Source organism: Rhopalosiphum padi, chromosome 1 (assembly GCF_020882245.1).
Source record: "Rhopalosiphum padi isolate XX-2018 chromosome 1, ASM2088224v1, whole genome shotgun sequence".
Taxonomy (NCBI): domain Eukaryota; kingdom Metazoa; phylum Arthropoda; class Insecta; order Hemiptera; family Aphididae; genus Rhopalosiphum; species Rhopalosiphum padi.
Genome location: NC_083597.1, coordinates 67,857,179 through 67,884,857, shown reverse-complemented (window position 1 = coordinate 67,884,857; position 27,679 = coordinate 67,857,179). Strand labels below are relative to the sequence as shown.

Here is a 27,679-nt window from a genome sequence, read left to right as displayed (position 1 = left end):
GAATTTAATATGTTTTGATACACTCCATAAAACCACCACAATGTGTACTAAATAATAATATTCTAATTTGTTGTCTTACCACGAATTATAAATACTAGAGAAATGTAATCAAATATTATATAATTATAAATTATAAGTTATTAGATGTTAATAAATTTGTTATAATATTTGTTTTTAGTGTCAACAAACTGGTTATAAACTCATAGGCGCAACTAAAGCTTATATTTTGGGGGAACTAAAAGTACCAAACAACACAGACTCGGAGGGGCTACGCCCCCACATCCCCGTATCCACCATAATTTGCATTAATAATCCATTTATACGAATTCAACTCTATAATTTTAATTTTATATTGCTACAATTTTTCTGTCTTTAGTACAGTACACTTCTAAAACGTCTTCATTATTTAACGAGTCATTGAATCAACAACATCTCTCTCAATATTCAGAAATGCCATATTTTTGAAACGGTCTTGTAGCATACTAGTTCGTAACCAATTTTTGATACGCCTCATAAAAGAAAACGATCTTTCGCAAATGGCTGAGCTTATGGGAATACTTTTTTCTACTTGTAAAAACTTATAAAGTTTGGGGTAAACATGGTTTTCGATCATTTTGGTAATATCTTTAATATTAAAATCAGGTTTTATGGTAATCATGCAGTTTCTTGCTACAGTCATTCCTACTTTTAAAGCATGAATATCTATCATTAAAATATCCTAAAACAATTAAAATTACACTCCTTTTTTGAAAAACGTAATATTAAGTATTAACCTTGTAATGATTTATAAAATATGAACTTTCTACAAAATCCATTTTAATAAACATTCAACAGATCATGTCAGGAGTAAACTCTCTTTGGAGAATCTATACCTAAGGTTTCTTACAACAGAATCAATTACAGGCATGTAGGCTACTCTCTGCCAGTATATTTCAACCATAGTGTTTGAATCTACTACTTCATTTACTGCTCCAGTAGTTGCAAACATCACATAATCATGAAGATTTTGAGTTTCTCTTCTTTTATGTTTATATTGGAGTGTTAGATTTAGACTTATTGAATTTGAAAATGTTAAAAATGTCACGTTTTTCCATATTAAATAAATTGAATAAAAACAAAAAAAAAAATTTATTTATAATAAGCGTTAAAATAATAATATTTCATATTTTAATAAAAGATTCACACCAAACGAGATTGTCAATGAATATAATATAATCAGAATAATACGATTGATTCCTGATAAAAGCAATATAAATATATAATACGGGCAACAGGCTACTAAACAGGAGTTGGTCACTATGTTGACGTGTTGTAAAACTGTACAAAACGTGTACAACAAAATATCTTGATTCATGACACTCAAATGTTAGCTTAAAGAGCTGTAGACGAAAATACAAAGTCATATGGAAAAACCACTGTTATACATTTTCTATAGTTACACTGAATAACAAATAATTTTCAAACTTGATAATTATATCGTTTAAACAATGAGATTATATATATAGAAATAGATGATTAAATTTAATAAATATTAATAAAATCCTAAGATTCAATATTTTTTATCAGAGGGGCTAAGGCCCCTCCCCGACTTGCGCCTATGATTAAATAATTATTTAAATCTTTATATTTCTAAAATAAATGTAGTAAAAATTATAATAATACCTGGTAAACAAGCAAAGAAATAGTCTGTATATTTTAACGTATAAATATAATTTGATATTAAATTAATGTAAATTTTTGATTATTGATTTGTTATAAAATAGATTAATAAATATTCTTAAAAATAAAGTCTACTTTTTAAATTTAAAAATATATGATTACAATATTATTTTAATACACGCTACACATTCTCAATAAAAAATATTTACAATGCTTAGTAATACTGTATTTAACAAATAGTTATTTTTTTATATAAAATATTAAGAAGGAATTTTTTATACACAACTCTTGCGTATTCGTAATACCTCATATATTTAATAAGAATTATAAGGTAATTTTTATTATTTTACTATATAAAGTTAATATCAAATTACATTTTATAATGTATCTTCTACACCTAAATAGGACTGGCATGAGGTAAAAATCTCAACATTGTAATTCAATAATATACAGATATAATACTAGTTTATGAAATATAATTACTAATATTAATATTATAACAATAATTTTAAATTATCAAAATGATACTATAGTCAATATAATCAATATCCAAACTATTCTTCTTTGACAGGTTCTTCAACAGTTCAATTTTATTTTAAATATTATTCAAAATACAATTTTAAACACACTACGATATTGTAGCCTTAGGCGATTGGTGCCTCTTAAAAGACAACGTGGGTCGTTTTTAACCTCAAGCCATTCCTATTAGCTCTTGGAATAATAAGCATATATATTTAAACCTTTAATAATCGAATCATGATTTTGCGCAGATTCAAACAAAAAAGTGTAAATATTATTCTCAGTAGTTTTTTCTTACATTGACTAACAACAGTTTCAGATAATCTCAGATTTTGATGTTATAAACATATTATGCGATGTTCATGATAAAATATACATTATTGTTCCGTCGTACATAAATATCGGCTCATGGTCTTCATATTGTTATAGTTTACAATTAATTGCAAATTATTTATATTGTATTATATTGAACAACTTAATCGTTTAATTGCATATTAATCAATTATTTACAAAGCGTATGATTTAACAAAACTTCTTTCGACAAAAGTAGGTAGCTCAACATTTAAATTATACTTTATATTGTAATATTTGTAAAATTATATTGGGCTTACCTGTTTTCCCTTAAATTACAATATAATTCTCATTAATATACTTTATTAAAAAATAAAAGGTTTTCATTTTTTTCACATGCAAGTTTTAGGAATCTTATATAATTAAAAAAAATATATTCTACTATGAGTTATTATTATATCTATTCTAATAAAAATATATTCATGTTATAAAACATTTAATTAAAATTAATTTTAAAAAGTTGATGTGATTCAAAGAGCTCGACAAAATAATTTGAGATTACTCAAAATATCAAAATTTAAATCACCTTTTTTTCAATTTTAAGCTATTTACATAATATATCTTATAAATCATAAGAAATAAAAAATTATTCTGAAGTTGGTATTGATATACTTACCTATAGGGATTTTTTTTTAATCGGAATAAAATTATAAATAAATAATTTTATTTGTTTATAATATTACTTACGACGTGTTTTACAAAATTGTTTTGGATTCTGTAGATTGTCTTATAAACAGATATTTTTTTTTATATTTAAAAACAATATTATATAATCTGTATCAGTTGACATAATAAGAAAAAAGGCTAAAAGTTAAAAGAAAATCAAATATATTTTGATGAAAGAAACTCCCCAATTGTAATATTATCAATTATAAAAATAAATTAAAAATTAAGTACAAAAATATAATATTTAATGGGGTTATCATTTTCATTTAACATTATACTCAAACAATTTAATTCAAATACTTGAGTTAATTTCATGAACCAATTATGTAAATATCTTATAATAATAAAAACATTAACATTAAAGAAGTATCTACTTACCATATAATACATACTGTATGTGTTCTTTTACGAATTCTTTTATATTTTCTACAAAATATAATATTTTATAATTGTGATTGTTATGTAATTATATAAATAACATTTGTAATATCCACACATATTATATTTATATTATTCCAATTAATATATATTATTTTTAACTACACAAAATCAATCATAATTGATAAAATATTTATTAGACACATAAGTCAAGCTATAAAATTTAATGTGATATTTTTGTTGTTTTTTCGATTTTTACCTACTATTAAATTATTGTTGTAGCGACTATAAGTATTGGCTTGATGAATGCAATAGAATTCTTAAGATAGCTCCGTGTTATTTTGTCAATAATTTATTATTATAGTCTTTTAATAAAATTGATTAAAATATGCCATAAGAACTATAGATAATGAAAAATAGCACAGTCATATTCAATACTTTTTATTTTTATTGATTTGATTGGTTAATAATTAATGAAAATTAAAGACTTCGGCATTTGTGTAGCACGTTAAACAATGACTTAGGATAGAAACAAGTTTCTCTTAGGTTCCCCACTTTGCCACCTTCAACCATATTAAAATAAATTGGTATTATAGGCCAAATTTAAAATGCTAAAAAGTGTGATTTTTAACACATTATAAACCTTATTATTCTATAATTCACTATAATAATTGTAAAACTCACCACTTAGATCTTTATCTGCAGGAAGTTTTTCTTTCAAATATCTTAAAACGTCAGATTCATGTTCTGAAATAGTCAATTTTTCATGATAATAATCCACACGTCATGTAAATGGCCGTAAAATTCATGAAATAAAAATTTATTGCATAACATAATACCATCAAGGTACACACGAAAATAAAATATCTCTTTGCCTGTATAAAAAATTACTCCTGAAATACTGGGCTAGTCATTTTAAACATTATAAAAATTTAACCAGATATATTTACCATATAAATGTTTGTATAAATTATATTAGATCGATTTATATTAAAATACAACCTAATCAAATATGAAATTCGCTAAACATAGGAGTTTTTGAAAAAAAGCAATTCATGGAAAATTCTGTATAATGTGAGCTATAAAATATAAAAAAATAAAATAAAACAGAAATATATTTGTATGGTGTTAAAATGATATATCTTATCTGGAGAAAATAATAAAATTTCATCTAACCCCTAGTATAGTGGCAATATGGTATTGACGTGAAATCAAGTGAAAATTGCTTTTTAAATACACCCAAACTAACTTGCTGTAAATAATTGTAACTTGAAATATTTTAATTATCAGTTTCATTAAAAAAATGTAACCAATTGTATCATTTAGTAATTAAACTTTATAAAAGATAATGTATTTACTTTTAATATATAATTTTCACGCTAAATTACTTACCAAATGACTTTATAATACAAAGGTTCAAAAATCCATTAATATCTATATAAATAAAATATTTCATACGTTTATTAATACTTTATACTTCACGGTCTTACGTCGAAGACTAAAATGTTTTTTTTCTATTCGGTTGATTTGTTATGATCGTTAAAAAAAAGTTTTAACTATTTTATCCTGATTATACATACAAAAAAAAAGTTATAACACTGAACGACAAACACGTTGAACTAACAAAATTTAAAATACTATTAATTAATATAACAAATAGCTACAACTAACATTTTGTTATCAAAAACTTATACATACCAGAAAACTCAAAGCTCTCTAATTCAGCTGTTAGACATTAATAACATAAAAATATTATATCAACAATGTTAAATTTTTTTATTGAAACGATTTACAAAAATATGATAATAGTTAAATAAATTATAATCTAAAAATAATTAATGTTAGCATCAACTATCATAATACTAAATCCATAATTCCATTGGTTATAAACACTATTTCTAAACAAATTAAAAATTATAATTATAAAGCATTCAGACACAAAATAAAATTTTTAAATTATTACAAAAAAATTTCGAACATCAAATTTGTCAAAAACTGATAAATTAGGTAAAAAAAAATTTTCCTGATTCCAGAACTATTATAAAAAGAAAATACAATGGATTCCGCTTGATGTGGACACCGGTTAATATGGGCATCCTCTTAATATGTGCAAAATGGTCTGGTCCCAATATAAATGTATACTAACAAGCTTAAACAAAAATCGCGTAATATGGGCACTCGATTCGGTTTATGTGGGAAATTTTTATTTTATCATAGTGTGATTAAAATATACACATATATATATTTAAAAACGACTAATTGTATAGGGTTTTGTCATATTTATGAGATTGTGTTTATCGAAAGTAATAAAAAGCCTAACCATTTAAACCTTATTAAAACCCACAAAAAGGCGAACAATTTTGATATAAGGTACCTACATCTACCTAGCAGTAAAATTGTGAACTTCAGATGAAAAATAAATTATTGAAAATATTATTGTTGTGCAAAGTAAAAAACCACCCATTTATAACAATAACAATTTGATACTAATGATACTTATAGTACTTTTTGTCCGGAATATTTTAAAAATAAGTAGAGATTCTTAAGTATATAATACTTATTGAAATGTATCATAAACTAATTTTGTGCCCAAATTAACCAATGATCTATTTTTAGGAGTAGTTTCACTTGAATATTTTTTTAAATATTTTTCCCATTATCCTGGTGTTTTTTTACAATAAGTACATTTTAATCGGAAAAATATAAAAATTCACGCAAAAAAGGAATTTTGTTAACTTTTTTGTTATTATAATTTTTTTTTTTTTTAACCAATTTTAGATTATATGGGCAACCGTATAATAACCGTGTAATAATCGTATAAAAACGTGCCAACATTAAGCGAAATCCACTGTACTTAGAAATATATATTCTGAGAGGAGCGATTGATGTATTATTGATTTTATAATGATGTGTTTTAGGTATGTTTTTTTTTGTGACACTCATCAAGTTTTGGGATTACAAAAGTGTTTCGATTTTGTGTTTTTGTAGTTGTTTCGTTAACAACCCCGGAAAACACGTCATTAAGACGTGTTCAAATTAACATTTTCTATACATATAACTTCCAAAATATCTATTCGAAGTATTTATGGATAATAATTGAAATATTTTTTAAATTTTTTGTTCTATAAATAATGTCAAATACATTTTTCTTTTTAGTAAATCAATTTAATCTATTTTTATAGAACGGTAGTATTCATTCAAAAGTTAATAATATAATATCGTATAAATTATGCTTATTATTATTTCAATTTATAATAATAAAATAAATGCAATATTTTCGGAAAAAAATGTATTTAACTTATCGTGATTCTAATATTAGAATACATTACTTATTGGTAACATCAGTTATACAATAACAAATCATGAAATGTTCTTATTGGTCTGATAGAAAATTTCTACTCAGAATCATTTTTCATATACATTACACAATTATATTATATATCGTTGAATTCAAATTTAACACATCCATTACAGTAATCCACTCAACACCTATACTATAAAATAAATCGATATCCATTTACCACCTTTTTATTTTATTTTTGATGGAAAGAAAAAAACAAATGAATATACATATCATTGTAAAATCAATATAAAGATATCGCTCTAAACAAAATCTAAAAGATTGTAAAAAAAAAGTGTGATATAAATAGAGTAGAGTTTTTGAATAATCACTGCTATATAATGATCGTGTTACGCAAATAAGCTATAAAACGTATTTTATACTAATATAATTCCTTACCTAAGCACTCTAGATCATAAATATGATAAAATAAAATAAATATAGTTGTTAATTACGGTATCCGGTGAATTGGTCGCGAACAATTGATCGCCGGTGAATTGGTCGCCGGTGAATTGATCGCGGGCGAATTGATCGCGAATACAATTGGTCGCCAAGATAATTGATCGCCAAACGAACTTTTTTAGTTTTTTAAGTATTTTATTATCCTAGGTATATTACCGAATTTTATGTTTATTATTTTAGAATATTTAAGTATTCTTATTGTTTTATTTTTAAATAACGTACAGTTAAATGCTAATTTTAATTAAAAAAAATAATAAATAGATTATGTATATAGTGGATAATAATAATAACAATTTGATCACTGCCATGTTGATATCACCTTAACACTAAAAGGGTTAATAATAATACAAGTTAATTTGACAATTATATAATAATAAAATTACGTGACTTCACGGTATTGATAATTTAACAATGAGAAGACGTTGGCTTTTGACGAACAATTTGAGATTATGCCGCCGTGATTAGAAACGACAGAAATAAACTGATAATGCCCGTGTGGGTATATAATATCAATAATAAATACTTTATAACAATATAATGATACGAACTCGATAATGAAAATTTAAAATTAAATCAAATAAAAATTATACATTATATTGTTAATAGTTAATAATTACACATAAATAAAATAAAATAATAAATAATAATGTCAATTAATTAAATTTCAAAATATATATAAAAATTACACATTATATTGTCAATAGTTAATTATTACACATGAATAAAATAAAATAATAAATAATAATGTCAATTAATTAAATTTTAAAAATACTTAAATATTGTAAAATAATAAACATAAAATTCGGTAATATACCTAGGATAATAAAATACTTAAAAACTAAAAAAGTTCGTTTGGCGATCAATTATCTTGGCGACCAATTGTATTCGCGATCAATTCGCCCGCGATCAATTCACCGGCGACCAATTCACCGGCGATCAATTGTTCGCGACCAATTCACGGCGAACCGTTAATTACATAATTAAAATTCCCCCCAGAGAAAACATATAGTTTCACTCGTATTACGGTATGGCAAAACCAGCCCCTTCCCTCCCAAGGATGGAGGTTGGGTAGGGCTAGCAATCCTACATTTAAAAAAAATAAATGTTATATTAATTAACAAAATATGCTTCAGAACTGAATAACTGGACAACTACTACAGGAATTGGAAAATGAAATTAAAATTGAAACAGGTAATGTAAGAACTTTATACAGATACCTGGACAATTTAAATTTAGAGTACTTACTGGATTTTATTTAAAAAAATATGAATATACTAATACTGTAAGATACTAGATTGAAAAATGACGGAAGTATGATAAAAATGGTATTTCTAATACATTTAATAAATGATTTGTACATAAGATTTTTATACATAGTGTAACTATTACACGTCATGGACCAAACTAAAATTATCTATTATAATATAAATAGATTAAATACAGTGAAACTTCCATATAAGAAAGTCGAATAAGCAACAACAAAATTGGTAATATGCAGGAATTCGTTAAATAAAATTACGTATTCATTAACAATGAAGGTCAATGATAGTTCTTAATAATATTTGGTTAAACAGAAAATTTCGTAAAATGAAAATTCGTTTATGGAAGTTTCGCAGTATTAATTTATATTATCAATATTATGCAGTGAAATATCATTTTTACGCAATAGAAAAATCAATTTTATCAAAACGATGTGAATACCTATATAGAATATGTTAATGTCAATTTTAAAATAAACTTCGATGAAATTTTTGAATTTACACAAAAACATATTATATTTTGTCTTTAATATACTTCGTGATATTATAGATAATGAAATTTAGTATTCACATTTTGTATTTAATACATTTCTTTTACATTATATATTCTTATATTAGATACTTCCATACTACGATGGTTAAAAGGTTGATTACTGGTTTTCACTATTACAATAAAATAATATATTATAGTGTTATATTTTTTCCTTGATTTTAATTTAATTACAAGTTTATTGATTGTTATTACCTTTTTCTTTACTTGCAGTACAACCATAGCTTATAATTAAAAACGCAGTTAATGTTATTAAAACTTTATAAGTTATCATAGTTATAATTACTTAATGATTATCTGAACTTAAAAAGAACGAGCATTGATTTTGCTATGCAATGAATAATATAAGACTTATATTATGGTTATTCTCTGAATTGATACAATATAATACGTTGTTGTTGAGCAATTAACAACTACATAAACATTTAATACATGTATGTTATAAAAATAATATTGTATTAAAATATTAGTGTAGGTTTTAACTTTTTTTAAATGTATTAAAAAATAAGGTACACTCTACACATACCTATGGCCAAATAGAATTAACTATACTGGCGACACTTACTAACAACAACACCACATTTTTTAGTTATTTTAGATTCCGAGCAAGAACGATGAATATATTGGTTTTTCGCTGATGTATGTATGAATTATGTGTGTATCGTAGCACATTTTAGTAGGTACACTGAAAAAATGTTCGATTTTCTACTTCAACAATTATTATAACTAATTAATGAAATATGTTTAAAAATTCTGAGTAGATATAACATGCAATCATTTTAAAATTATTTGTTATTTTCTAACATAAATTTAGGAACAGTAAAAAAGACCAACTTTCAGTATAGTTTCTAATATAAATTTGAGTTTATTTGTTAAAACTTTTTGCATTTTTGAATCCTCAAATCCAAAATAAGGACTTCAATTACAACAGACAATTAGGTACTTACTTATTTTTGTATCATTTTTATCTCTGGACTATAGACTATATTGCCTATTTTCCCATGAGGATTAACACTGTCAACACTCAACAGTATAAAATGTATGTGTGTATCAAATAATATATATATTATATATTATGTATTTAGTATTTACATTTGGTATTTAATACGTTTCTTTTAGATTATATATTCATATTTTAGATGCATCCCTACTATGATGGTTAAGAGAGTGATTACTGTTTTCACTATAACATCTAACAATGAATATATTGGTTTTTAACTGATATAAGTGAGTGTGAATTATGTGTGTGTGCCATTTTTAGTATATGTTATGGCAAGGAATAAAAAGAAAAAGAAAAAAAAATGAGATAAAAACCAACTAAAAATAAATAAAATAAAACGTGATTAAAAAAAAATTCAAATTCAAATGTTTTAACGTGATCATCCTATGATTACGTTGTTTGGGGATATTTAAACGCATAGTAAACAATTATCGCACCGTATCCCTGCAAGCACTTTAGAACCAATCACCAGACATTGGCCGCCGTTACACCATAAATAACACGAACTGTTATGGACAACTATCGGGAAAGACTTCGTGAATGTGTTAACAATAGAAGACACCACTTAACCGACATAATGTTTGAACTAAATAATTGAAAATGGTACAATATTTAATAGTAAAAAATAAAATAAATTTTTAACTTCTTGAAATATTGAAGGTTTTTTTGCTGGACCCTGTATTTTGAGAACCACTCGTTTAATATTTACTTGATTCATCTTATACTATTTATAGCTTTAATGGACATATGTCTAAATATACTTTTTTAAATATAATAATTTTATAATTCTTTCTTGAATAGATATCGACAAGCAATGTTAGCAATGTTAACATTATCCATAATATGGGAGTTGTGTTTTACTCAGTATATAATATATAGGTACTATAGTATTGGCATAATAAATATTTTTGAATAATAATGATAATATTATTAAGTATATTTTTATGTATAAAAAAATGATCATTTATAATAAAAACCAAATAAAAAAATATTTTTTGAAGTACCTACCTTTGTTTATGAAAAAAGTCTTAAAAGATTGTAGTTTTTAATTTTTTTTATGGTAAAATATTTTTATAATTAAGAAAATTTCGCAAAAACATCTTTTGTAAACAATTAAAAATATAAATAATTTGGTGTTAGTTTCTATAATCTATGTTTATTATAATGAAAAAACAAAGAGGTGAGTGCGGCTCACTCGATACCATGACAGGACGATGTAAAACAATACCAACGACGGGCTAAATATGTCAAATTTCATTTATCCCCATCTTCAACAATCCACCATAAAAACTCAAAAAGAAATTGGCCACGCAATACTCTCAAAATAAACGCAAATATAAAAAACATAAAATAGAAAATAAACTTATCATAATATGTATCTAAGTAGGAGTCACTATTAATGAATGGATTTCACAATCACGATGTAACTCAAAAATAACTCTAAAAGTTAGAAAATAGTTAGCAATTGTTTACACATAAAAACTATATTTTTATATATTTATTTAGCAATTTATATACGAGTTAATAAAAAAAAAATACGTATGTACTAATAATATTATATGAATATATATTATATATTTTTGTTAATTTATAATAGATATATTATTGTATCTATTATACATTTAATATATTAATACACTTAGTTTATTTGGCAATCTAAATATTATGTGTTTGAGCAACGATTTAGTTACATGTATAATAAACTTAATAATTTATATTTATCAGAAGGGAGTTATATATAGGTACCCTGTTTTATTTATATTATATAGATATGTATTTAAAATATAACAAAAATTATAAATAACATTACAATAAAACTAATATTTATTCTATTATCTTCATGCTGCTTAAATCCTTATCGGTAATATTAAATTTAATCATACACCATTTTCTTGTAGTCCAGAATTCCTTTTTAAAATCTAGAAACAATAATAATTTTGATCAAACATTTTTTTGTTTTAATTTTAATTTTAGCTATTTAAAATTCTCAAATTATTTATAAAAACACCGTTTGTTGCCCTATATATTTCGAGTTAATTTTTTTACAATTTTACTATAATTACTATAGACCGGCTGCTTAGTTAAAGACAATTTTGAATTATATTGTATTATTATTTTATTATTTAACTAAAAATATAATTATTAATTATTTCGCACAAATATACGTACCTTTTTCGATATTATTTAATTGTTGTATTAGAGTTGTATGGTAAGCTTGTACAGAATCTAAAACAATTTAAAATATTTTGTTAATAGGAAGATTAATATTAGGGAATGTGAACTACCTTCAAATTACAATAAATAAATAGGTAGATCATCTTGATTTTTTACTCAACATTTTTAGTTTAATGTAAAGTAAATGTTAAATTTACACAGCTATATTAATTTAAAAATAATTTATGTAGGTTGATAATTTCATTGATTTTTTGTTTGGTTGGGAGATGATGAAAATTCAATTGAAAAATAGTGAATAACTATTTTGGTTGAATAATATTTAAATTAAGAATTTAGTTTTAAACGTCTCAGGGGAATTTCGGAGAATGTGCGAGAAGAATGTCCGGTTTGTTAATGATTTGATTATGATATCGATTAATTTTTAATGAAAAGAGTTGTGATATAATTTAGGGAATTACGTGAGTGTTGGTGTTCTTAAGTCATTGAAATGTTTGAAATAGTGCCATGGTGATACCGTATACACTCTCTTAGCATCTCGATTGTGACCCTACCATAAAATCGCCGCAAAGAACACACAAATGAAATTGGCCATAAAAAATGTAATGGAGATTTTCAATTTTTAAGAACCACAGTACAGAAACAACTTACCACAACATGATTTTTTAGGTATTATTTTTTTTTTTTTTATGAATTTAAAGACATTTGTTAAATCTGTAAACGCCGGTGATACTTCTTTATACGAAGTAGTAGTTGATATTTTTTTTTATTATACATCATATGAAATATTATTTAAATTTTTATTTTAAACTTTAAATTCTAGAACAGATGTATAAAAATAAATTACTTGGCCATTTTTTTATGATTTCTATAACGATGAAAAAAAAGTTAATAAAGCATTATTCTAGCCATAAGCTTAATGTTTAATTACATTAGGTTCTGTTAAATTTAGCACTATTCATCAATTTATTATAAATATTATATAATTTCAAGAAAAACATTTTCATTTTCATTTTATCTTTATGTTTACCTTTTCCCACGTCGCCTTTCAATTCTATAAAATGTAATAAGAACATTTTAATTTAATTACCTGTTGTATATGACTATTTCGTATTATTTCGTAGATAGTCTACTAAACCATACAGTAATTTGTAGACACATGTAATGTAAAATTCTCTACAAACGATTTAAAAGCCACAGTTCCACTACGTCGAAATGAAGAGATTCACATGTGTATTTATCGTGGAAGTGTATATAACACTTAATTTTTATTTAACAATTAAAATTCAGAAAATGTTTGGTTCTAACGTTCTTACCTATGGTATATGATGTCAGTACATTTTTATATTGATTTCTGCCTAATAAAAAAATATATAATTCTCAAATTATTCTTTAATATCTAATTTATTTAATTTATATTGTATGTTATTTAATGATGAATATTCCTCATTAACATGTGATACTAATATTTGATAATCAACGTTAAAAGAATTTTAATTATGCTATTAAACTATTTTTATTTGTATAAAAGTTATATTTATAACAGTAGTAATAATTTACTTACTTTTATATATTCCAAATATACTTACTGTTTAAAAATTAATATTTCAATAAATCAATATTGATACTATTCCTATTGACTATTATTATAATGATTAAAGAATAATAATTTAAAGAATAACAAATTTAGCATACTAATATGATATAATTATATTTGTTACAGGCAAAAGTTAAAATTGTTTTAATTTATCTTTGTTATCGTATTTTATCAACCCGTTATATTATATAAGTACATCAACCCCCACTTTATGAAGCTTAATGCAAGGCTAGCTTTTTTTGAAAACATGGCTTCATAAAGTAGGAGTTGTTGTACCTATATTATAATATAATGAGTTGATAAAATATGATAACAACGATAAATTAAGACAATTTAAACTTTCGCCCGTAACAAATATAATTATATCATATTATTATGTTATATTTTATGTCATTATTAACCAATGATATAATAAACAATGAAAATGATGAAAATTATTTACTACAATTTGTAGCAAATGATAATAAAAATGAAATGAAGGTCTTAATTAAAAAAAAATAAAAAAAAAATAAAATAATATCATACAATTATGCACAGGTAAATATGTATAAATAGGATTACGACAAAAATACGGATTCTTTTGTTTGGCATATATAGATAATTGCAGGTTACTCTTTACGAAGTGTAACCTAACCTTTGGAGAGTAGAAGAAATAATATGTTTATCAAAAGTAATTATTAGTTTATTTAATCTACTTTAATTTGAACTAATATATTTTAAAAATCAATAACTAGGACTTAAGCTGTATAATATGGTTGAAAAATAAGTTTTATATCACTACTGATAGGATTAAAAAATATTTAATAAAATAACGGTTATCTTACTTTTACATTCTACAAATAATAGACAAATGCAAATTAAACAAATATTTTCAGAAAAGTATTTAATTTATTTTTAATTGCCCCTAACAAAGACCAGGTTAAGAAATCCATTTATGGATTTTTGAAAAGTCTCTCGGTGTAATTTAGTTGTGTATATACATATCTTAATTCAAGTGCAATTCAGAATGAGTGATATATGATTGCGGAAAAGTTTAAACTAGTGATTGATCCAGGTAATTGTTTCAGATGAGATACACAGGTGTACGTGTATAGTTATATTGTAAGTAAAAAAGTGTAGATCCAAAGCATAATACCTATGATTGTTAAATCAGTAGTAATTGTAGGTGTAATCCGAACCAAATTAACTACGTTATAGTACCAAAACTAATGATCAAATTCGAATCAGGCTTATTTAAACTAGAATTAGAGTAACAATAACTTTGATTTCGAGATATTCCAATTATCAAATCCAAAATTTTGGGGGTATATAAAAATTTTATAAAGTCTAACAAAACTCCTCTTTCTCTTCTTTAGTCTACTTGTAGAATTTTTTCTAAAGCAAATCACCATTTTTCTGTACTATTTTAATCTTAAGTCCTTGATTCATCCATCTGTATATACGTCGTGCTACGAAAATTTCACGATTACATTCCACAAAATAATACACAATTGTCTCTACTTTACTACTACTCATTTTTAGGTCCTTTTTTTCCTATACAGTTCTCCTTTCTTCAATCTTCTCATTCATATCATCAGTGCTTTTTCCCATTAATACGACACATTATCTTAAGACAAAATTTATCATAACAACTCATTGTATTTCATAAATTCGTAATCTTGTCTATTACTAATAATTTATAATAATAATCTAATTTGTGGTCTTACTTTGATACTGTATGACATCTATATAAATGTAATCAAATATTAAATAATTATAATTTATAAATTATAAAATGTTTACAAATTTTGTCACAATATTAAATTTTAATGACAAGGAACTGTTAAAAATAATTATTTCAATAGTTTTAGTATGCAGATAGTATAATTGTGTAATAGTAATAGACTTACCTTGAACATCTATACATTTATAAACATAATAATTTGAATAGTACGTGTTGATGTAACAGTAAATTAAGTAAGTTTTAGAATGTTTTATGAAAATAGTAAGTCAGTTTTGGTATTATTATTGATTGGGGTATTCATTGAACATTGACAATGATATTTATTGGTGTAAAGATTGGTGTATTTAAATATTATATTATTTAATAGAAAATGTTCGTTTTTGATTAAATAGTCATTATTTAAGATTTGGCTAGGAAATAGTTCCTACGTCTTAACCTATTCTGACGACTTTAATCAATTTTTTGACGTTCTTTTTATAAGATTCGATTTAACTCAGTTTTGTAAATTTTGACTATAGTAAGTTTATGATTTTTTCCTCCAATATCTTTTACAGACCATTTTCTCTACATGAATTTAATATGTTTTGATATACTCCATAAAACCACCACAATGTGTACTAAATAATAATATTCTAATTTGTTGTCTTACCACGAATTATAAATACTATAGGAATGTAATTAAATATTATATAATTATAAAATTTAAGTTATTAGATGTTAATAAATTTGTTATAATATTTGTTTTTAGTGTCAACAAACTGGTTATAAACTCATAGGCGCAACTAAAGCTTATATTTAAAGGGAACTAAAAGTACCAAACAACACAGACTCGGAGGGGCTACGCCCCCACATCCCCGTATCCACCATAATTTGCATTAATAATTCATTTATACGAATTCAACTCTATAATTTTAATTTTATATTGCTACAATTTTTCTGTCTTTAGTACAGTACACTTATAAAACGTCTTCATTATTTAACGAGTCATTGAATCAACAACATCTCTCTCAATATTCAGAAATGCCATATTTTTGAAACGGTCTTGTAGCATACTAGTTCGTAACCAATTTTTGATACGCCTCATAAAAGAAAACGATCTTTCGCAAATGGCTGAGCTTATGGGTATACTTTTTTCTACTTGTAAAAACTTATAAAGTTTGGGGTAAACATGTTTTTCGATCATTTTGGTAATATCTTTAATATTAAAATCAGGTTTTATGGTAATCATGCAGTTTCTTGCTACAGTCATTCCTACTTTTAAAGCATGAATATCTATCATTAAAATATCCTAAAACAATTAAAATTACACTCCTTTTTTGAAAAACGTAATATTAAGTATTAACCTTGTAATGATTTATAAAATATGAACTTTCTACAAAATCCATTTTAATAAACATTCAACAGATCATGTCAGGAGTAAACTCTCTTTGGAGAATCTATACCTAAGGTTTTTTACAACAGAATCAATTACAGGCATGTAGGCTACTCTCTGCCAGTATATTTCAACCATAGTGTTTGAATCTACTACTTCATTTACTGCTCCAGTAGTTGCAAACATCACATAATCATGAAGATTTTGAGTTTCTCTTCTTTTATGTTTGTATTGGAGTGTTATATTTAGACTTATTGAATTTGAAAATGTTAAAAATATTCTATATTAAATAAATTGAATAAAAACAAAAAAAAATAATTTATTTATAATAAGCGTTAAAATAATAATATTTCATATTTTAATAAAAGATTCACACCAAACGAGATTGTCAATGAATATAATATAATCAGAATAATACGATTAATTCCTGATAAAAGCAATATAAATATATAATACGGGCAACAGGCTACTAAACAGGAGTTGGTCACTATGTTGACGTGTTGTAAAACTGCTGTACAAGACGTGTACAACAATATCTTGATTCATGACACTCAAATGTTAGCTTAAAGAGCTGTAGACGAAAATACAAAGTCATATGGAAAAACCACTGTTATACATTTTCTATAGTTACACTGAATAACAAATAAATTTCAAACTTGATAATTATTTCGTTTAAACAATGAGATTATAGAAATAGATGATTAAATTTAATAAATATTTTATCACAAAAATTACAAAATCCTAAGATTCAATATTTTTTATCAGAGGGGCTGATAAAACTCCCCGAGTTGCGCCTATGATTAAATAATTATTTAAATCTTTATATTTCTAAAATAAATGTAGTAAAAATTATAATAATACCTGGTAAACAAGCACGGTAATAATCTGTATATTTTAACGTATAAATATAATTTGATATTAAATTAATGTAAATTTTTGATTATTGATTTGTTATAAAATAGATTAATAAATATTCTTAAAAATAAAGTCTACTTTTTAAATTTAAAAATATATGATTACAATATTATTTTAATAAACGCTACACATTCTCAATAAATAATATTTACAATGCTTAGTAATACTGTATTTAACAAATAGTTATTTTTTTATATAAAATATTAAGAAGGAATTTTTTATACACAACTCTTGCGTATTCGTAATACCTCATATATTTAATAAGAATTATAAGGTAATTTTTATTATTTTACTATATAAAGTTAATATCAAATTACATTTTATAATGTATCTTCTACACCTAAATAGGACTGGCATGAGGTAAAAATCTCAACATTGTAATTCAATAATATACAGATATAATACTAGTTTATGAAATATAATTACTAATATTAATATTATAACAATAATTTTAAATTATCAAAATGATACTATAGTCAATATAATCAATATCCAAACTATTCTTCTTTGACAGGTTCTTCAACAGTTCAATTTTATTTTAAATATTATTCAAAATACAATTTTAAACACACTACGATATTGTAGCCTTAGGCGATTGGTGCCTCTTAAAAGACAACGTGGGTCGTTTTTAACCTCAAGCCATTCCTATTAGCTCTTGGAATAATAAGCATATATATTTAAACCTTTAATAATCGAATCATGATTTTGCGCAGATTCAAACAAAAAAGTGTAAATACTATTCTCAGTAGTTTTTTCTTACATTGACTAACAACAGTTTCAGATAATCTCAGATTTTGATGTTATAAACATATTATGCGATGTTCATGATAAAATATACATTATTGTTCCGTCGTACATAAATATCGGCTCATGGTCTTCATATTGTTATAGTTTACAATTAATTGCAAATTATTTATATTGTATTATATTGAACAACTTAATCGTTTAATTGCATATTAATCAATTATTTACAAAGCGTATGATTTAACAAAACTTCTTTCGACAAAAGTAGGTAGCTCAACATTTAAATTATACTTTATATTGTAATATTTGTAAAATTATATTGGGCTTACCTGTTTTCCCTTAAATTACAATATAATTCTCATTAATATACTTTATTAAAAAATAAAAGGTTTTCATTTTTTTCACATGCAAGTTTTAGGAATCTTATATAATTAAAAAAAATATATTCTACTATGAGTTATTATTATATCTATTCTAATAAAAATATATTCATGTTCTAAAACATTTAATTAAAATTAATTTTAAAAAGTTGATGTGATTCAAAGAGCTCGACAAAATAATTTGAGATTACTCAAAATATCCAAATTTAAATCACCTTTTTTTCAATTTTAAGCTATTTACATAACATATCTTATAAATCATAAGAAATAAAAAATTATTCTGAAGTTGGTATTGATATACTTACCTAAGGTAGTTAATCGGAATAAAATTATAAATAAATAATTTTATTTGTTTATAATATTACTTACGACGTGTTTTACAAAATTGTTTTGGATTCTGTAGATTGTCTTATAAACAGATATTTTTTTTTTATATTTAATAACAATATTATATAATCTGTATCAGTTGACATAATAAGAAAAAAGGCTAAAAGTTAAAAGAAAATCGAATATATTTTGATGAAAGAAACACCCCAATTGTAATATTATCAATTATAAAAATAAATTAAAAATTAAGTACAAAAATATAATATTTAATGGGGTTATCATTTTCATTTAACATTATACTCAAACAATTTAATTCAAATACTTGAGTTAATTTCATGAACCAATTATGTAAATATCTTATAATAATAAAAACATTAACATTAAAGAAGTATCTACTTACCAAATAATACATACTTCATGTGTTCTTTTACGAATTCTTTTATATTTTCTACAAAATATAATATTTTATAATTGTGATTGTTATGTAATTATATAAATAACATTTGTAATATCCACACATATTATATTTATATTATTCCTATTAATATATATTATTTTTAACTACACAAAATCAATCATAATTGATAAAATATTTATTAGACACATAAGTCAAGCTATAAAATTTAATGTGATATTATTGTTGTTTTTTCGATTTTTACCTACTATAAAATTATTGTTGTAACGACTATAAGTATTGGCTTGATGAATGCAATAGAATTCTTAAGATAGCTCCATGTTTTTTTGTCAATAATTTATTATTATTTTATTTTAATAAAATTTATTTAAATATGCCATAAGAACTATAGATAATGAAAAATAGCACAGTCATATTCAATACTTTTTTTTTTATTGATTTCATTGGTTAATAATTAATGAAAATTAAAGACATCGGCATTTGTGTAGTACTTAGATGACTTAGGATAGAAACAAGTTTCTCTTAGGTTCCCCAATTTGCCACTTTCAACCATATTAAAATAAATTGGTATTATGGGCCAAATTTAAAATGCAAATAAGTGTGATTTGTATCACATTATAAACCTTACTACTCCGTAATTCACTATAATAATTGTAAAACTCACCACTTAGATCTTTATCTGCAGGAACTTTTTCTTTCAAATAGCTTAAAACGTCAGATTCATATTCTGAAATAGTCAATTTTTCATGATAACAATCCACACACGAAAATTACCGTAGAATTCATGAATAAAATTTGTTACATAACATAATACTTTCAAGGTACAAATGAAAATAAGATAATATTTCTTTGACTTTATAACAAATTACTCCTGGAATACTGGGCTAGTCATTTTAAACATCATACAAATTTATATTTACCATATAAATGTTTGTATGAGTTATATTAAATCGATTTATATTAAAATACAACCTAATCAAATACGAAAATCGGTAAAGATAGGAGTTTTTGAAAGAAAGCAATTCATGGAAAATTCTGTATAATGTGAGCTATAAAGTATAAAAAAAACAAAATATAAAATTAAACTTCTATGTTTATATGGTGTTAAAATGATATATCTTATCTGGAGAAAGTAATAAAATTTCATCTAACCACAAGTATAGCGGCAATATGGTTCTGACGTGAAGTCAAGTGAAAATTGTTTTTTAAATGCACCCAAACTAACTTGCTATAAACAATTGTAACTTAACATATTTTAATTATCAGTTTCATTAAAAAAATGTAATCAATTGTATCATTTAGTAATTAAACTTTATAAAAGATTATGTATTTACTCTTAATATATAATTTTCACTCTAAATTACTTACTAAATGACCTTATAATACAGAGGTTCAAAAATCCATTACTATCTATATAAATAAAATATTTCATACGTTTATTAATAATTTATACTTCACAGTCTTATGTCGAAGACTAAAATGTTTTTTTTCTATTCGGTTGATTTGTTATGGTCGTTAAAAAAAAGTTTTAACTATTTTATCCTGATAATACATACAAAAAAAAAGTTATAACACTGAACGACAAACACGTTGAACTAACAAAATTTAAAATACTATTAATTAATATAACAAATAGCTACAACTAACATTTTGTTATCAAAAACTTATACATACCCGAAAGCTCAACGCTCTTCAATTCAGCTATTAGAAATTTATGACATGAAAATATTATATCAACAATGTTACATTTTGATGTGAAACATCTAATGGCGTAGTACGGTAGTGAGACCGACTGTAGCCTGGCGACGACCCACTCGTGGCTCGTCGGCTCAATTCGCCGAAGCTCGGCAAAAAAAAAATAATAATAATAATTTTCAACATTATTACAAAAAGAAAATTGTTGATGTTTCACATCTGCAAGGCGCCCCGCGATGGCTCAGTTTTTTTTTTATTGAAATTATTTACAAAATTATAATAATGATTAAATAAATAATAATCTAAAAATAATTTAAGTAGTAATTTAAATTATAACATTAGTTATACATATAATAAAAAATAATGAAATGTTCTTATCGATCTCATAACGATTTCTACTCAGAACCTTTTTTTATGTACGATGATATTATATATTGTTAAATTTAAATTTAACACACCCATTACAGTAATCCACTCAACATCTATACGATACAATAAACCGGTATCCATTTACCACCTTTTTATTTTATTTTTGATGGAATGAAAAAAACAAATGAATATACATATCATTGTAAAATCAATATAAAGATATCTCTCCGATCAAAATCTAAAAGATTGTAAAAAAAAAAAGTGTGATATAAATGGATAGCGTAGAGTTTTTGAATAATCACTGCTATATAACGATCATGTTACGCAAATAAACTAAAAAATGTATTTTATACTAATATAATTCCTTACCTAAGCACTCTAGATCATAAACATGATTAAATAAAATAAATATAATTGTTAATTACGTTAAAATTCCCCACAGAGAAAACATATAGTTTAACTCGTTTTAGGGTATTGCCATACCTATCCAGCCTCTTCCCTCCCCAAGAATGGAGGTTGAGTAGGGCTAGCAATACTACATTTAAAAAATAAATGTTATACTAATTAACGAAATAAGCTTCAGAACTGAATAACTGGACATCTACTACAGGAATTGGAAAATGAAATTAAAATTGAACAGGGAATGTTAGGACTTGACACAAATACCTGGACAATTTAAATTTAGAGTACTCATTTTTTTACGACAATAAAAGACCTAGTAATATGTTATATGCCACTAGCCGGTCATATTTTTGATACAATTATTATAAACGCTTACGCACGAACAGGTTAGAAAAAAGAGTAAGGCGAAGATCAAAATTAGTTTTACAATGATCTAGATTCTAGAGCTTATACGTGCCACAACACCAAACATCTATATTAAAATAATAATCAGGTAATTCAATATAAATGTATGAAAACAGGATACAGCCCTCTAAATAATAAAAATTATTAAAATAAATAAACATAATAACATTTAAATGGGATGAACGCCATTGGATAGATATTACGATATGATGTATGAAGTATGAAAATGAAAAAATTATTCCAGTTATTTAATAAAACATTCAGCCAGAATATTTTTACATTGAAACATTTATTTAATAATAGTGTTTCATTGTTTTTATTAAAATAAATTACATTTTACTATATTTTGCTTCAATAAATTTAAAATTAGTAAACTTACCATTATAATCTTAAAAACAAAATGTATTTGATTTATTATATTTCGTTTAACGTATGAGTTATTAAAATCAATTAATATTTATTATACTACTTATTACAATACAATATACATATTAGTGTTATGTTTTTTCCTTGATATTAATTTAATTACAAAATTATTGATTGTTATTACCTTTTTCTTTACTTGCAGTACAACCATAGCTTATAATTAAAAACGCAGTTAATGTTATTAAAACTTTATAAGTTATCATAGTTATAATTACTTAATGATTATCTGAACTAAAAAGAACGAGCATTGATTTTGCTATGCAATGAATAATATAAGACTTATATTATGGTTATTCTCTGAATTGATACAATATAATACGTTGTTGTTGAGCAATTAACAACTACGTAAACATTTAATACATGTATGTTATAAAAATAATATTGTATTAAAATATTAGTGTAGGTTTTAACTTTTTTTAAATGTATTAAAAAATAAGGTACACTCTACACATATGGCCAAATAGAATTAACTATACTGGCGACACTTACTAACAACACCACATTTTTTAGTTATTTTAGATTCCGAGCAAGAACGATGAATATATTGGTTTTTCGCTGATGTATGTGTGAATTATGTGTGTATCGTAGCACATTTTAGTATACACTGAAAAAATGTTCGATTTTCAACTTCAACAATTATTATAACTAATTGATGATATATATTTAAAAATTCTGAGGAGATATAACATGCATTCATTTTAAAATTATATGTTATTTTCTAACATAAATTTATGGAACAGTAAATAAGACCCACTTTCAGTATGGTTTCTAATATAAATTTGAGTTTATTTGTTAAAACTTTTTGCATTTTTGAATCCTCAAATCCAAAATAAGGACTTCAATTACAACAGACAATTAGGTACTTACTTATTTTTGTATCATTTTTATCTCTGGACTATAGACTATATTGCCTATTTTCGTATGAGGGTTAACACTGTCAACAGTATAAAACAATAAAATGTATGTGTTTATCAATGTACAGACGTACAGTATATAAGTAGTTATCAATATAATATTTTCGGTTCTTACTTTTTTTCAAAGCGGGATAGATATTTTTGGGTTTTTTGGGGACAGTGGGAGTAGTGGGACACAAACCTCGAAAGCGAGACAAATTGAGATCACGCAGGGGTGGCTTGTTATAAAAATACTAGAAGCAACTGCTCTTCCCCCAAAAATTAGTGGAAAAAATGCTGCAATTTGAACAGCTAGCTTAATTATAATTCATAACAGAAGATTGATCTTTCAATTAAAAAATATGATTATCTATACCATAATATGTAATAGTTAATGAAAAATTTAACTAAAGAAGAACTTAAATATATTACATTGGTCTTAGTAAATTTAGTTGATTTTGTTTTGAAACTTCGTCCTTGAGTTTTGAAAACTCTGATTTGACTAATATGGTTACGTTAGTAATACGTCTATATACCTACTATTCGACATTTCAAAGTCATCGATTAATTAAATATAATTAATAAGACTAGGAGTTATTGACTTTATATATAATGTATAAATCGCATACATTATACAACTGCTTAAATAGAAAGCAAAACATAATTTCATAGAAATAATTAATAATAATATCTATAATATTTAAAGCACAATGACGGTTCTGTAATATATATATTGATAATGGTAACGTGTTATAAACAAAATTTTCTCGTTTTATAAATTGTTATTTAAAATTTGTTGTTGAACTGTGGCTTGTATATTATGTTATGTAGAAACACATGCAAATTCCGAGTGAACAATTGCAATTTATTTATACATATATGTTACATTGTTACATTATTACATACCACAAATTGAATTTATTTATTTTTTAATATTATCTATTAATTTGCAAATAAAAATAAAAATATTATCAATTCACAATTGTCTATTAGTAAAAATGCATTAAACGCTTCGTCTAATCTACAAAATCATCTTAACAGTTAACCTATTATGTACGAGTTGTGTACTGAATGGCGAATTAAAATCAATCAAAATAAGTTAATCTACACTGCAACGTTTACACTAAAACAAGGTGTCAGCGGTCAGCCTAACTGTTACCTACTCTAAATCAACGTTTCCCAATATTAACTCATAGCCCGTCGGTATGCTATATTTGTCATTAATAGACTTCAAAGAGTTTTTTACAAAATTGATGATCCACACACCACGTCACCACATAACAAAAAAAGTTAGAAACCAACCACTACTCTAATTTATAACATCCACATTCCCACATCCAATATAGTTTAGTATCAGGTAATTAGTACTTAGGATTAAACCTAAACAAATGATTGATATAGATTAACCACGTCTGTACCAAATGGCTGACGCTTAATACCCGTTTACGTAGCTAAAAAAATGTTAGCACCAATCTAAAAAATCGAAAATACAAATATACAAAATCTTCCTCGGGCCTACATAGACTTATGGTCTAATACTAATATTAACAAAATCCAAACATTTCAAAATATAGCACTACGACGTCTCTTTAACGCCCCGTCATATACATCCATTCAATTATGAAACACTATATATACCTACTTAACGATTTTTGTATGAAAACTACTGACAACTGTCAGTGAGTAAGCACACTTCTTTTTACACGCTTCCAAAAGTAACTCCAAAATCATCCTAACCCTAGTTCGTATAAAAGAACTATCCAACCTAACACTACCGGAAAATCCTCATCACATGTTAAATAGAAAGTGGTGCCATGACTTACTATTAATATAACTCATATCCCTAATGATCGTCTCAAAACAAATAATTGTTAAAAAAAAAATGAATCTAGTTAAGAGTCGCTATAATGAATGAATCAACCCCTTCATGTCAACTCCAACTCTTAATAGAATATAAGCTTATATTGTGCATCTTATATTCTTACGTATAAATTATTATTGAAATAAAAAATAAACGAATTCGTTTTTCAATATTCAAAATTAATTTTTAATATTAAGCAATAATAATTAATATAATATTAATTGTAAAAAATAATAAATGTAATAATTCATATTACAGTTATAAGTTTAATTAAAAACCTCATATCTCTATTCAAATTAAAAAATTATTATAATACTATAGGTATACCTTATACAGTATACCTATAGGTAATACAATAAAATCATTTTTTCCGATTTATATATACATATACTTACTATACCTACTTCATACTTATATGTATTATTATTTAAGACAAAGTAATTCAAAAACAATATATAAAATATATACCTGCATAGTGCATATACAATCAAAATCTAAGATACGCCTACACCAAACTGTATATAGTAGAAAATACACAAAATATAAAAAAATATATTTTATTAATATATATTTATGATATTATTATATTATTATTTGGCACATAAAAGCAATAATTACAGTTACCTACAATAAAGTTAAAAATATTTACAATAGATCCATGACCATATCTATGTAGGTAAAATAATTAAAGGATAAACGCCTACATAATTTTAATACACTCGTTACATTTAAAAAAAAGTTAATTTTAGTAGTGATTGCGTTGATTTCTATACCGCTTCAATAGTCAACGAATCACTTTCTCTGTCTCACTTGACAATCTGTCAATAATTACTGAGAATGAAAAGCAAATTATGATGGATTAAAAATTGTCACCATGTATGCTATACAGATATCGCCTTGAGAACAATTTATTGGGAATGGCATGACAATTTACAATAAACGGCCAATAACTGTAATAAAACTGTGAAATAAAATATTACCCTAATTTTTATTTAATCATTCATTGTTTTGACAAATTTCATTGAAAAACCATTTGTCATTTAGAATTATAAAATAATAAATATTTCAACCGTTTAATAGTTATTTTTTCCCAAACGATATTTTGTTACTAAAAAATGTAAAAAAATTATTTTCTATAGCTATTTGAAAAAGTTCAAATTTGTACATGACTACTAATTTAAATTTAAACGATAAAATAACCATGTTAAAATTATTTTGTTATAAATCAAAAATATTAATTCGTGGGAACTTTAAGCTTTTACATTTATTTTATATTTTTATTATAATCAAGTATGTCGACCCAGCGGCTGTGTGGCTGACCACTGACCTATGTATCGAACCATGTCCGTGTCAATTCAACAGCGTCACCGGCCACTAAGTCAATTATAGTACGTGCGCAATCGGCCAAGTGCCCAAGTCACTAAAAGTCAGACTGTACCCGGTCCACCAACTTTGCGAAAAGTTCGACGACATGGCATACATATACGCAGACGTCCAGAACGGCACTAGAATAATCCGAATCGTAGTCGCACATGGTCGATCCCCTTGGTCACGTCCTTGTTCTTGTTTTCTTTCACTCCTATTTTTTTATTTTTTTTTCTGCTGTAATTGCTTTTTGCGCTGCTGCCGTGACTTTATGATTTCCGCTCATGGTTATGTTTGACTTGTTACCAGTTGAATATTATCATTCCGTCCGTTAAGCGTCCAGTAAATTATACCCCTAATATGTTCTTGGAAATAACGGTGGAAACGATATATAATGTATTGTTCAATATTATTAATCAACCGGTCCGTAAATC

General features: G+C 24.6%; 1 protein-coding gene across 1 annotated transcript; it reads right to left on the bottom strand.

Moving 5' to 3' along the window:
• Window positions 1–11,858: 11,858 nt before the first annotated feature.
• On the bottom strand, window positions 11,859–23,277 carry LOC132926539 (uncharacterized). The gene is made up of 6 exons (XM_060990901.1): window positions 23,251–23,277; window positions 21,504–21,672; window positions 20,494–20,556; window positions 19,815–19,862; window positions 12,354–12,410; window positions 11,859–12,103 (listed from the first exon to the last, which is right to left on the bottom strand). The coding sequence occupies exons 1-6, from the start codon at window positions 23,275–23,277 to the stop codon at window positions 12,009–12,011; spliced, it is 459 nt and encodes a 152-aa protein (XP_060846884.1). The 3' UTR covers window positions 11,859–12,008.
• Window positions 23,278–27,679: the final 4,402 nt, after the last annotated feature.

Coding starts and splice junctions, on each gene's coding strand:
- LOC132926539 (XM_060990901.1), bottom strand. CDS start 23,277: ATGGTTGTACTGCAAGTAAAGAAAAAG. Junction 20,557..21,503: donor GAAGAGCGTTGAGCTTTCGG/GTATGTATAAGT, acceptor TGACTATTTCAG/AATATGAATCTGACGTTTTA. Junction 12,104..12,353: donor ATTAAATAATATCGAAAAAG/GTACGTATATTT, acceptor TATTGTTTCTAG/ATTTTAAAAAGGAATTCTGG.